General features: G+C 43.4%; 1 protein-coding gene across 17 annotated transcripts in view; it reads left to right on the top strand.

The window, feature by feature from the left end:
- Positions 1–12800, top strand: part of LOC137677132 (single-stranded DNA-binding protein 2-like) — a 205831-nt gene extending 193031 nt beyond the window's left edge. For all 17 annotated transcript variants that reach the window (XM_068424336.1, XM_068424333.1, XM_068424330.1 and 14 more), the window contains 2 exons: positions 10252–10350; positions 12771–12800. In XM_068424336.1, the coding sequence (XP_068280437.1) occupies positions 10252–10350; positions 12771–12800 (129 nt within the window). The remainder of the gene's footprint in view (positions 1–10251; positions 10351–12770) is intronic.
- Positions 12801–13623: the final 823 nt, after the last annotated feature.

Here is a 13623-nt window from a genome sequence, read left to right as displayed (position 1 = left end):
CAGGTGAGGGCCCTTCTCAGGCAGAGTTAGGGCTTGACACAGATGGGGGTTTCCTCGATCGTCCTTTTAAAGCAGACCCATCACAGAAGAAAGGTCCTTCTAAAGCAGAACTATCACAAGAGGACTCAGACGTAGAGATAACCTACCACTCCTTATCCCTGAAGGACCTGAGAAATATAAGGAAAGACTTCAGCCGTTATGACGGTGAACCTATTATTACCTGGTTGCTCCGATGCTGGGATAATGGGGCAGACAGCATGCAATTAGATGGCAGAGAAGCCAGACAGTTGGGATCCCTGTCCAGAGATGGTGGTATTGATAAGGCGCTTGCAAGAAAGTCAAACACTATCAGTCTCTGGAGGCGACTCTTGTCAGCTGTAAAGAGCAGGTATCCCTATAAAGATGATGTTATGAGTCACCTAAGCAAATGGACCACTATAGAAAAAGGTATTAACTACCTTAGAGAACTGGCTGTGCAAGAGATCATTTATAGACACCCACGGGACATTGTAGATCCTGTAGATCCTGATGAAGTGGAATGCAACCGATCCATGTTCCGGAAGGTCGCAAAGAATGCTCCACCGACACATACCCATACATTGTCAATATTAGTATGGGGAGAAGATGCTATGGCACGACCTAGTGTGGGCGAAATGGCTAACTGTATGCGACAGTATGAAGATAGGGTTTCTTCCCCACTGCAGGCACGCATCTCGGCTGTGGAAAAACTGACAAAGGAAAACAAGGGCTCATTTAAACAACTGTCAGACAAACTGTCCAGGATAGAGAATAAACTTGACTCTCTACCTACACAGGCACGCGTTGCAGCCGTTAGGAGAAAACGCTCTCCTACAGGACCAGCTCAAAGGAAACGGAACACATCACGAGGTATCCTGTGGTTTGCCCTGCATGGTTATGGGGAGGACATTAGCAGATGGCATGGACAACCTACCAGTACCCTACAGGCACGAGTACGTGAGTTGCAAGCTAAAAGAAATACCAGAGAGAATTTTTCTAGGAGGATGGCTGCTCCAGTTACCAGTGAGCAGGACCCCAGTCAGGGTAGATGGGCCTCAAATTCCTTTTTCCCAAGTGTGAATAGGAGAAATGAAGGTCCAGTCCCTGTGAGCAGCATGAATCCATTTCTTAATTAGGGGGGCCCTGCCTCCAGCCAGGTGGAGGAGAGGGACAACCGAGTTTATTGGACTGTGTGGATTCGATGGCCTGGCACATTAAAACCACAAAGGTATCGAGCCCTGGTAGACACTGGTGCACAGTGCACCCTAATGCCGTCGGATCATAAAGGGGCAGAATCTGTCAGTATTTCAGGAGTAACAGGAGGATCTCAAGTGTTATCTGTATTGGAGGCCGAAGTGAGCCTAACTAAAAATGAATGGAAAAAGCACCCCATTGTGACTGGCCCAGATGCTCCGTGCATCCTTGGCATAGACTACCTCAAGAGAGGGTATTTTAAGGACCCAAAAGGGTATAGATGGGCCTTTGGTATAGCAGCTGTAGAGACTGAGGACATTAAACAGCTGTCTACCTTGCCTGGCCTCTCGGAGGATCCTTCTGTTGTGGGGTTGCTGAAGGTTGAAGAACAACAGGTGCCAATTGCTACTACCACGGTGCACCGACGACAATATCGCACCAATCGAGACTCCCTGATCCCCATTCATAAACTGATTAGACAATTAGAAAATCAAGGAGTGATTGGCAAGACTCGCTCACCCTTTAATAGTCCTATATGGCCAGTGCGAAAGTCTGATGGAGAATGGAGATTAACTGTGGACTATCGTGGCCTAAATGAAGTTACACCACCGCTGAGTGCTGCCGTGCCAGACATGCTAGAACTTCAATACGAACTGGAGTCAAAGGCAGCCAAGTGGTACGCCACCATAGACATTGCTAATGCATTTTTCTCTATTCCCTTGGCACCAAAGTGCAGGCCACAGTTTGCTTTTACCTGGAGAGGTATCCAGTACACCTGGAATCGACTGCCCCAGGGGTGGAAACACAGTCCTACTATTTGCCATGGACTGATCCAGACTGCACTAGAAAAGGGTGGAGCTCCAGAACATTTGCAATACATTGATGACATCATTGTATGGGGTGATACAGCAGCAGAAGTTTTTGACAAAGGGGAGAAAATAATCCAAATTCTTCTGAAAGCTGGTTTTGCCATAAAAAGAGGCAAGGTCAAGGGACCTGCCCGGGAGATCCAGTTTTTAGGGATTAAATGGCAAGATGGGCGTCGCCAGATCCCGATAGAGGTGATCAACAAAATAACAGCTATGTCCGCACCAACTAACAAAAAGGAAACACAAGCCTTCTTAGGCGTTGTGGGTTTCTGGAGAATGCATATTCCAGATTACAGCCAGATTGTACGCCCTCTTTATCAAGTGACCAGAAAGAAGAATGATTTTCAGTGGGGCCCTGAACAACAACAGGCTTTTGACCAGATTAAACAAGAGATTGTACATGCAGTAGCCCTTGGACCAGTCTGTATGGGGCAAGATGTTAAAAATGTGCTCTACACCTCAGCTGGGGACAATGGTCCTACCTGGAGCCTCTGGCAGAAAGTACCAGGGGAGACTCGAGGTCGACCCCTAGGATTTTGGAGTCGAGGATACAAGGGCTCCGAGGCCAACTACACCCCAACTGAAAAAGAGATACTGGCAGCATATGAAGGAGTTAGAGCTGCTTCAGAGGTAATTGGTACTGAAGCACAACTTCTCCTGGCACCTTGATTACCAGTACTAGGCTGGATGTTCAAGGGTAAGGTTCCCACTACCCATCATGCAACTGATGCTACATGGAGTAAATGGATTGCATTAATTACACAGAGGGCTCGAATAGGAAACCCTAATCGCCCAGGAATCTTAGAAGTGATCATGGACTGGCCAGAAGGCAAAGACTTCGGAATGCCACCAGAAAAGGAGGTGACACGTGCTGAAGAAGCCCCACTGTATAATGAACTACCAGAGGATGAGAAGCAGTATGCCCTGTTCACCGATGGATCCTGCCATCTTGTAGGAAAGCATCGGAAGTGGAAAGCTGCTGTATGGAGTCCCATACGACGAGTCACAGAAGGACAAGGTGAATTGAGTCAATTCGCAGAGGTAAAAGCCATCCAGCTGGCTTTAGACATTGCTGAACGAGAACAGTGGCCAAGGCTGTATCTTTATACTGACTCATGGATGGTAACAAATGCCTTGTGGGGGTGGTTAAAGCAGTGGAAGCGAAGCAACTGGCGGCGCAAAGGTAAACCAATTTGGGCTGCTGAATTGTGACAAGATATTGCTGCTCGGCTGGAGAAACTAGTCGTGAAGGTACGTCATGTAGATGCTCACGTACCTAAAAGTCGGGCAACTGAGGAACATCGAAATAACCAACAAGCGGATCAGGCTGCTAAAATGTTCCAAATAGATTTGGACTGGGAACATAAAGGTGAACTATTTTTAGCTCGGTGGGCTCATGACACTTCAGGTCATCAAGGGAGAGATGCAACATACAGATGGGCTCGTGACCGAGGGGTGGACTTAACCATGGACTCTATTGCACAGGTTATCCATGATTGTGAAACATGCGCCGCAATTAAGCAAGCCAAACGGTTAAAACCTTTGTGGTATGGGGGGCGGTGGTTGGAATATAAATATGGGGAGGCCTGGCAAATTGACTACATCACACTCCCTCAAACCCGCCAGGGTAAACGCTATGTGCTTACCATGGTGGAGGCGACCACCGGATGGCTGGAAACATACTCTGTGCCCCATGCCACTGCCCGGAACACTATTCTGGGCCTCGAAAAGCAAATCTTGTGGCGACACGGCACGCCAGAGAGAATTGAGTCGGACAATGGGACTCATTTCAAAAACAGTCTCATAGATAACTGGGCCAAAGAGCATGGCATCGAATGGGTATATCACATCCCCTATCGTGCACCAGCCTCTGGGAAAATTGAACGGTATAATGGGCTGTTAAAAACTACCCTGAAAGCAATGGGGGGTGGAACCTTTAAAAACTGGGATAAACATCTGGCACAAGCTACCTGGTTAGTTAACACCAGGGGATCTATCAATCGAGCTGGTCCTGCTCAGTCAGACCTTCTACATACAGTAGAAGGAGATAAATTCCCTGTGGTGCATGAAAGGAATCTGTTGGGAAAAACTGTCTGGGTTCTTCCTGCAACGGGCAAAGGTAAACCCATTCGTGGGATTGCTTTTGCTCAGGGACCTAGATGTACTTGGTGGGTGATGTTGCAAGATGGTGAAGTCCGATGTGTCCCTGAAGGTGATCTGATTCTGGGTGAGACTACTTAATTCTGAACTGTATGTTGTTGCTGCATAAGTGTCTTTCAGGTTAAGACAGTGGTGATGAGACCGGAGCTAGCTGCAAGTGACGTCCAGTAACCTCCTCGAGACTGACGTTTTGAACCTGCAACCCATGGGAACCGTGACAAAACTCATACCATGTCTCCTACCCTGAGAGACTGCTAGCCAGATGGAAACCCACAATCCTGAACCAAATGAACTTGATGAACTTTTTGCATAGAGATGAATCATAAACTAGTGATATGTGTATATATATTTGAAAATGAAAAGGTAGTGGTGATCTGAGTATGACGTGAATGGTATGGAATAAGGGGTGGAATGTCCTGGTTTGGCCCAAACCAGGCCAATTAGTCTTAGAGAAACCAAGGTCACTGCTAAATTCCTCACTGCTTATGAGTGAAGAGCTGAAGGGGGGTCGCACCTGCGGGGAGGAGCAGATGGGGCAGGTGGCCCAGAATTGACCAACAAGGTATTCCATCCCATACATGTCATTCTCACTTTCCTATTTATCACTAACCCACTGCCTCCTGGAGGTGGGGCCCAGGAGGGAGGGGCCCTCCTGTCTCCCACTGATTGGTACCAGCTTTGCCAATTCTCCAGTTAAAAGCCTGCAGGTGTGATGGCAGGGGAGCTACTGCCTTTCCCCCTCTGCCTGTGCTGGGGGAGCAACTCTGCCTGAGGAGGATTTCCAAGCTCTCGATCTTGGTTTTGTCTATATTTGTATATATTTGATTATTTGTATTATTACTATTATACTCTTTTTCATTACTATAGTTTATTAAAACTGTTTTAACTTTCCAACCTGTAAGTCTCTCTCCCTTTTCCCTTTCCTTTAGGGTGGGGGGGGGGGGAAGAGGGTTAACAGAGAGTGTCTGCCACTGGGTTAATAGCTGGCCCAGCTTTAAACCGTGACAGATTTATTGGCGCCCAACGTCAGAGACACATTCAGGACAACCGAAAATAAAAACATGCCACCTAGACAGCACCATCCTAATTTCGCAAAATCTAGTGGAATCAGCTTGGCAGAAAAGGAGAAGGTTCTATTTCCCAAAGTAAAACTGGAAGTGTAATCATTAACAGAATCAGCTAAAGGACGCCTGGAGCGTGCAAATGAAGTCGCTGCTACTGATTCGCGATTAAAGCTGCCCATCATTGTGTTATAGATGATAAGAGATCGGAATATTAACTGCCCAGTTTATCACAGCATAAATCAGTATCAAACCCCATACCAAAACAATACATTTCGACCAGCGCCCACTGCTAAACTGCATGTAAACATTCAGAAGAAGCAAGCAATAACACAGTGCCCACAGCAGGTAAGGCATCATTGCAATACTCAATTGTGAAAGAAACTCTATAAAAAGACGAGATAGATAACACAGCATTCAAAAATGACATCACCATCTTCACTATCTGTTTTAATTTCCAACCCCTTGTAAATCTCAAAGGAAGAAATCTGATACTATCTCAGCTGAGCTCTCCGGGTCTCCTCCCGCTGGAGCCAGGATTCAACTTATCAGAGCAACCTGTTGGAGCTTCTTTCGAGCCCCACGTTGGGCACCAATGAATCTGTCACTGTTTAAAGCTGGGCCAGCTATTAAACCTGTGGCAGATGCTCTCTGTTAACCCTCTCCCCCTCCCCCCCCCCCCCACCCTAAGGGAAAGGGAAAAGGGAGAGAGACTTACAGGTTGGAAAGTTAAAACAGTTTTAATAAACTATAGTAATGAAAAAGAGTATAATAGTAATAATACAAATAATCAAATATATACAAATATAGACAAAACCAAGATCGAGAGCTTGGAAATCCTCCTCAGGCAGAGTTGCTCCCCCCAGCACAGGCAGAGGGGAAAATGCAGTAACTCCCCCTGACATCACACCTGCAGGCTTTTAACTGGAGAATTGGCAAAGCTGGTACCAATCAGTGGGAGACAGGAGGGCCCCTCCCTCCTGGGCCCCACCTCCAGGAGGCAGTGGGTTAGTGATAAATAGGAAAGTGAGAATGACATGTATGGGATGGAATACCTTGTTGGTCAATTCTGGGCCACCTGCCCCATCTGCTCCTCCCCGCAGGTGCGACCCCCCTTTGGCTCTTCACTCGTAAGCAGTGAGGAATTTAGCAGTGACCTTGGTTTCTCTAAGACTAATTGGCCTGGTTTGGGCCAAATCAGGACAAATGTGAAGAAAACAACAGGGCTAAGGGAGGGGTCTTGACCCTACTCTATAAGCTTCATTTCAGATGCCAATTAAAAACAGTTATGTCTTCATGGTGGTTATGTATTTAATTTTACATTTAATCTATAACTGAAAATAAATACACCAGGCTGAACCTACAAACATATTTGCCAATTCAGGTGGAAATGGTAATCTTCCTTCAGGGGAATACGGTTAAAACGTAACAACAGCCTTTCAGTAAAGAGACTTTCTCTTAATTTACTAGTTCCTATTTTTCACTCGAAGTTTGCCCCATTGCAGCCTTAGTTATACTAAATGAAGACTGCAGGCAGGTATTTTCAAAGTATGATATATTTTGCTTTTTTTAAAGAAGCTTCGTAAATCTGTAAGCTAACAGAAATGCTGTTTTAGGATTGTAATTGAGAATTAAAAGAAGAAAAAGAGGAGAAATTCATTTATGATTCTTACAGATGTTATCATTTGGTCACTTTGATCAAATGCACTACTTCGAATTGCCTTTTGTTATCCTACCCATTGACTATACTAGGTTTGTGTTAAGCCTGCTTAAACTTTGTGATCAAACTTTAAGCCTGATGCATAGAGATATGTACATACGTATATGCTGTATTTGTAAATATGGTGTTTATTTTTTATGGATTAAAAAAATTCAAGGGAAGAACTGTGACTGACATAGTAAATGTTTTATGATGAAGTTCATAATTTCACTCCCCCTTTTACCTGACTGTTCCTTTTCCATTACAAAGCCCATATTAATAGGAGTCTAACTGTGATGGAAAGAGAATCATCCATGCCTCAGGCATGGTAGGGTACCACAAATCAACTTTGTAAACACACCTAACGACTTTTAGTATTTACAATAATCATGTATTGATTATTGATGCTGAATAATTTCTGTTACAATTATCTAGTTTTATTCTTTCTGTGACTAACTGAATCTTGAAAGCATTTTCTGAAAATTATAGAGGTGGTTGTGCAGGAGCACTTCCATAAGAAAAGAATTTACCTTCAGGAATCTTTGTGTTGTTATCATTTATTAGCATTTCACTTGCACCTAGAATCTCAAAAAGTAGATGAAGACCCTACTGCATTATGTTCTGTGCAAGCAAATAGCAAAAGTACACCTCCTCCTGAAAATGTTTGCAAGGCCAGTCCTGTGGCTGGTTGTTATTCATGAGTCTTTCATCTAATAGTCTTGTTTTAACACATTTATCTATAAACTCTGTATATAACTGCTCTTGGTGAAGTGGTTAAGCAACTCAAAATCTGAACTAGAAGCTATTTCAACAAACTACACACTATAAACAAATACTTCAAATACAGGCCTTGATTTTCGAAGGTCTGTGTAGACCAGATCTGTCCACATGTCTACCTTTAAGTATGTATTCTGAACTCACGTATTTCAAGGCACATGCTCATATGTGGAAGCAAGGGTGCAGGCAAGAGGGTGGAAGCAAGGGCAGGTAGCCTGTGAGGAATACAGAGAAATTATCTGAGCAGCCAGGGACCAGGTTAGGGAAGCTAAAGCCCTGATAGAATTAAATCTGGCCAGGGAGGTCAAGGGCAACAAGAAATGCTTCTACAGGTATGTCAGTGATAAAAGGAAGACTAGGGAAAATGTGGGCCCTCTCCAGAAGGAAACGGGAGAGCTGGTTACCCGGGATATGGAGAAAGCTGAGGTACTCAACGACTTCTTTGCCTCGGTCTTCACTGGCAAGTGCTCTAGCCTCACCACCCAAGTCGCAGAAGGCAGAGGCAGGGACTGGAAGGATGAAGAACTGCCCACTGTAGGAGAAGATCAGGTTCGAGACTATCTAAGGAACCTGAAGGTGCACAAGTCCATGGGACCTGATGAGGTGCATCCACGGGTCCTGAGGGAACTGGTGGATGAAGTTCCTAAGCCGCTATCCATCATTTTTGAGAGGTCGTGGCAGCCTGGTGAAGTTCCCACTGACTGGAAAAGGGGAAACATAACCCCCATCTTCAAGAAGGGAACAAAAGAAGACCTGGGGAACTACAGGCCAGTCAGTCTCACCTCTGTGCCTGGCAAAATCATGGAGCAGATCCTCCTGGAAACTATACTGAGGCACACGGAACTCAAGGATGTGATTGGTGACAGCCAACATGGCTTCACTAAGGGCAAATCATGCCTGACAAATTTGGTGGCCTTCTACGATGGGGTTACAGCACTGGTGGATAGGGGAGGAGCGGCTGATGTCATCTACCTGGACTTGTGCAAAGCATTTGACACTGTCCTGCATGACAACCTTGTCTCCAAATTGGAGAGGCATGGACTTGATGGATGGACCACTCGGTGGATGAAGAACTGGCTGGATGGTCGCACTCAAAGTGTTATGGTCAATGGCTCAATGTCCAAGTGGACACCAGTGGCTTTCCTCAGGGGTCGGTATTGGGACCGGTCCTGTTTAACATCTTTGTCGGCGACATGGACAGTGGGATTGAGTGCGCCCTCAGCAAGTATGCCAACAACACCAAGCTGTGCGGTGTGGTTGACACGCTGGAGGGAAGGGATGCCATCCAGAGGGACCTTGACAGGCTTGAGAGCTGGGCCTGTGTGAACCACATGAAGTTCAACAAGGCCAAGTGCAAGGTCCTGCATGTGGGTCGGGGTAATCCCAAGCACAAATACAGGCTGGGCGGAGAATGGATTGAGAGCAGCCCTGAGGAGAAGGACTTGGGGCTAATGGTTGACGAGAAGCTCACCATGAGCTGGCAATGTGCGCTTGCAGCCCAGAAGGCCAACCGTGTCCTGGGCTGCATCAAAAGCAGCGTGACCAGCAGGTCGAGGGAGGGGATTCTGCCCCTTTACTCCGCTCTCGTGAGACCCCACCTGGAGTACTGCGTCCAGCTCTGGGGGCCCCCAACATAAGAAGGACATGGAGCTGTTGGAACGAGTCCAGAGGAGGCCACGAAGATGATCAGAGGGCTGGAGCACCTCTCCTATGAGGAGAGGCTGAGAGAGCTGGGGTTGTTCAGCCTGGAGAAGAGAAGGCTCCCGGAAGACCTTCTAGCACCTTCCAGCACCTTCCAGTACCTGAAGGGGGCCTACAGGAAAGCAGGAGAGGGACTTTTTACAAGGGCAAGTAGTGACAGGATGAGGGGGAACGGTTTTAAACTGAAAGAGGGGAGATTTAGATTAGATCTTAGGAAGAAATTCTTTGCTGTGAGGGTGGTGAGACCCTGGCCCAGGTTGCCCAGAGAAGCTGTGGCTGCCCCCTCCCTGGCAGGGTTCAAGGCCAGGTTGGATGGGGCTTTGAGCAACCTGGTCTAGTGGAAAGGTGTCCCTGCCTGTGGCAGGGGGTTTGGAACTAGATGATCTTTAAGGTCCCTTCCAACCCAAACCATTCTATGATTCTATGATTCTGTGATTCATATACCACTAATTTTACCATGCTGATTTAATGTAGTTTCAGAGCTAATACTTATTCCTACCATTTATACTTTTCCCCAACTTCAGTAGGAGAACATGCTGGCTATAGCCTGAAAACAAGGATTACAGGTAAATAGTTGTTACTTCAGAGGAGAAAATACTTCTTTGCAGGTTAAAATTAGTAACTGAAACATACAGAACTCTACAGAGACTTATCTTTTGAGTTTAGAAATTCCAGTGCATTGTATATATACTGTTTTGACATGCTAGGTGAAGCTGGGAAAGGAACTGAAATCTTCAACATTTCATCTGTATTTTAAAATCTTGTTTAACAGAACTCTCCCAGTAATATGAGCATGAGTAATCAGCCTGGCACTCCCAGGGATGACGGTGAGATGGGTGGAAGCTTCCTAAACCCTTGTCAGAGTGAGAGCGTAAGTATTTAAGTAGTTTTTTACTTGTCAAAACTTTATCCCTGATCTTTTATTTTTAAAAAGATAATTAACATCCAGAACAAACAGTTTTGTAGTGTTCCTGTAATGCAATGCTGTGTCTTATGTGGTTTTTTTACTTGCTTGTAAAATTATAGCATTGATCCACTAAAAAATTGTGACAAATACTGTTAGAAGTTGAGCTGAAACTGAAAAATGTGGGAGGTGTAGATTTACTGCAAAACTCTTTTTCTAGATTAAGAGGTCAATTGTCGATGAAAGTTAAATCTGTCAAGCAGTAGTAATTGTCATACATAGTCAGTAATGCACAATGTGCATTTCTCAAGCAATAGCTGAACAGCCTAGATACACATAGTTGGCAGATCTTTACATGAGTGTTTCAATTTTTGCTTTTTCCAACTTTGACTCCTGAACCATGTATTTTGCAGGGCACTAATGTCTTTTAGAACAGGATTCACACTGAAGTATATAATTAGAGCACCGAGATCTTACGTTGAAAAGATGTAGCATGCTTTTAGTGCAGAGAAAGAAAAGATGCCCTCTAGTGTTCATTCTGGGAAAAATGATATTTTTTAAAATGGAGAATGTTTGAAGCAGCAAAACATGGTATAAAATACATTACAAAGCAAGACTAGTATTTTAATATTCCTGTGCCTGAAATTGGGTTTCTAAATCCATGTTTAGGTGGCCTGATTTTTTCAGAAGTGCTGAGTGACTTCAACACTTCTGTTCTTACTGGAAATCACTGCTGTTCAGAACTGAGTGCAACTCCATTAACTATGCCAGTGGTGATATTTAGCTCAGAAATTATAAAGACTAAACAGTTTCTCTTAGATCACAGAACAGTCAAAGTTCATGGCAAATTTCATGAAAAGCAGATTGGGGTGGGGGGCGGTTGCTTCTTAAATTAGTGAAAAGGAAGAGGGAGTATTTTCTGCATGTTAGCTGTTTGTGTCCTCATAAAGAGGGCATGTGTTCAGATTGTTTGGAGTATTGGAGAAAATTGATTTGTACAAAGCACAAATACTGATGTTTCAAAATCTGCAAAAAAAGCAGTAACCACAAAATCTCCGTTAAATGTGATCCTTGGTCATGATAGTCCATGTTGGTTCTCAACTCAGCATGCTTTACTTGTGCTGAGGAAAAACAGTCTGATTCAGTAGGCAGACTAGTTCACCAAACCAAACTCATTAAAAGAAGGACATCAGTTAGACTCAAAAGAAAATTAGTTTTCTCAGATGCTTACTACTTACTGGATTCTAGATACTCCTAGTTTTCCTACCTGAAAGAATCTGGGACCCAACTAAGCTTTGCTGGGCCCACTATGAGAGGACTCAGCACATGATGGGAGTAAGCCCTAAAGCAGACAAACCATCAGAGACATGATATGGGTCAAAATGGATTTTACCCAAGTGGTCCATTCTGTGCAGTTTATGTGACAGAGAAGACCCATCCAAAATGCTTTTTCTGAATATGTTTTGACACTTAGAAATGGCCACCTCAAAAATCTAGCTTTGGTAGTTTGTGGGGTTTTTTTTATTACATATCTGGTTTTGCCACGGCAAATTAATATCTTTGTGTTTCTTGTATCAGTTTTCATAACACTAATATTTCTTGCATTTGAACATTTTCTGCTACTTAGAAGATTTTAGGCCAATTAAGTGTTTCTGCAGTCTATAAGTTTCAATTGAAATACAAATTAAAATAAGCATATAAATGTGCATTTGTATTAGGCATTGTGGTATCCCATTGATTATTTGTAATGAAGTATTGCTAACTTGAGGGCAACTATAGCTTGTATAAGGGCTGCAGTTCAATTTGTGCTACAATAATAAAGTAATATGGTGACTGAATTTTCAGTTCACATAAAGAATAACCACTGATTCAGCTTGCCTCATAAAATCTATAATACAAAATTTAAAAATAAGCCAATAACCTAGTTTAATTCCAGTCAGACGTATCTTCACCTTTTTCCCATCAAGTAGTAAAAAGCCCTTCAAAATAGTTATGTGGTTCAAGTGACCACAAATGTAGCTGGTCTGTTTGAGACTAGCTGTCTTGCCCAGCTAAATCCCTCCAGTAGCCAACATTGACCAGTAAAAGGCAGGAAAAGCATCAGTGAAATATTGATTCGTCACACTACCCAGGTAGCAGTGCCCAACACTGAAACTGTCAAGTGAATTGATTTCATCAGCAATAGCTATATTTTTACATAATGATAGAAGTATAACAGAAGTTATGATACTACAAAATAAACTACAGCCTTAGTATTTGCTATAGTACAAATTTAGGAGAAAAATTCAAATAGCATGTTGACATTTAAACTCATTGCTCTTGTCCAAAAGTGGTTTTAGTTACCTAGGAAAGAACTGTTGTTAAAATGTGGATTCCTCTTTTTTCAGTACTCCCCTAGCATGACAACGAGTGTGTGATCTGTTATCAAGTCTCGCCATGAAGACCACAGTGAGTTGGCTCTCTTCAGAGAGCTACTACAGAAGAAAATTATTTGTCCCAGTGTACAGTTTAACAAAAGGATCTCAGCCACAATCAGAACCACCATTTTTTCCTACCATCTCCCCAGTTTTGTCAAGAAATTGGGTCCCAAAAATGATTGAGACAACAGTAGAGTGGTGTAACAGAATTTCCCAAGATGGAACTGCAAACAATTATCTGTCTATGTAAATATATGGGTTAATGTATATGTATGTGTGTGTGAGATATAGAAATACACTGTCACGGTTTAAAGCTGGGCCAGCTATTAAACCAGCCTAAACCAGGCCAATTTTCCTTTCAGTGATTTTTACTTTCAGCTAAGTCTCCTCTAAGTAACTGCACTTTCTGAAACTAAAAATCACTGAAAGGAAAATTGGCCTGGTTTAGGCCAAACCAGGACATACACACATACATATATAAACTTGCAAGACGTCATTGTAAAATATTGTCACATGACATCTTAAGTAGAAATGAGGAGTAGGGACTTTTATTCCATCTTTTTTTTTATGTTTACATTTTAATTATTAAAGTTTGCTTTCCTTCTTCCCTCCTGAACTGTTTTATGTTGCATATATCACTGCTTTATAAGTTATTTTTTAAGGTGAACTCAAATGATACATTCTTCTGATTTTGTAAATGTCTGCCATTATTGATAGGAATAAAATTGCTTATAAGAGCTCTCATTAATTTGTGTTTGATACCAGTTAACCTGTGAATCACAAACTGTATTGTCTCAAGAAATAGAAAAAACCCATAATTTTT

This window comes from Nyctibius grandis, assembly GCF_013368605.1.
Source record: "Nyctibius grandis isolate bNycGra1 chromosome W unlocalized genomic scaffold, bNycGra1.pri SUPER_W_unloc_1, whole genome shotgun sequence".
NCBI lineage: Eukaryota > Metazoa > Chordata > Aves > Nyctibiiformes > Nyctibiidae > Nyctibius > Nyctibius grandis.
This window is presented reverse-complemented; position numbering and strand designations above follow the sequence as displayed.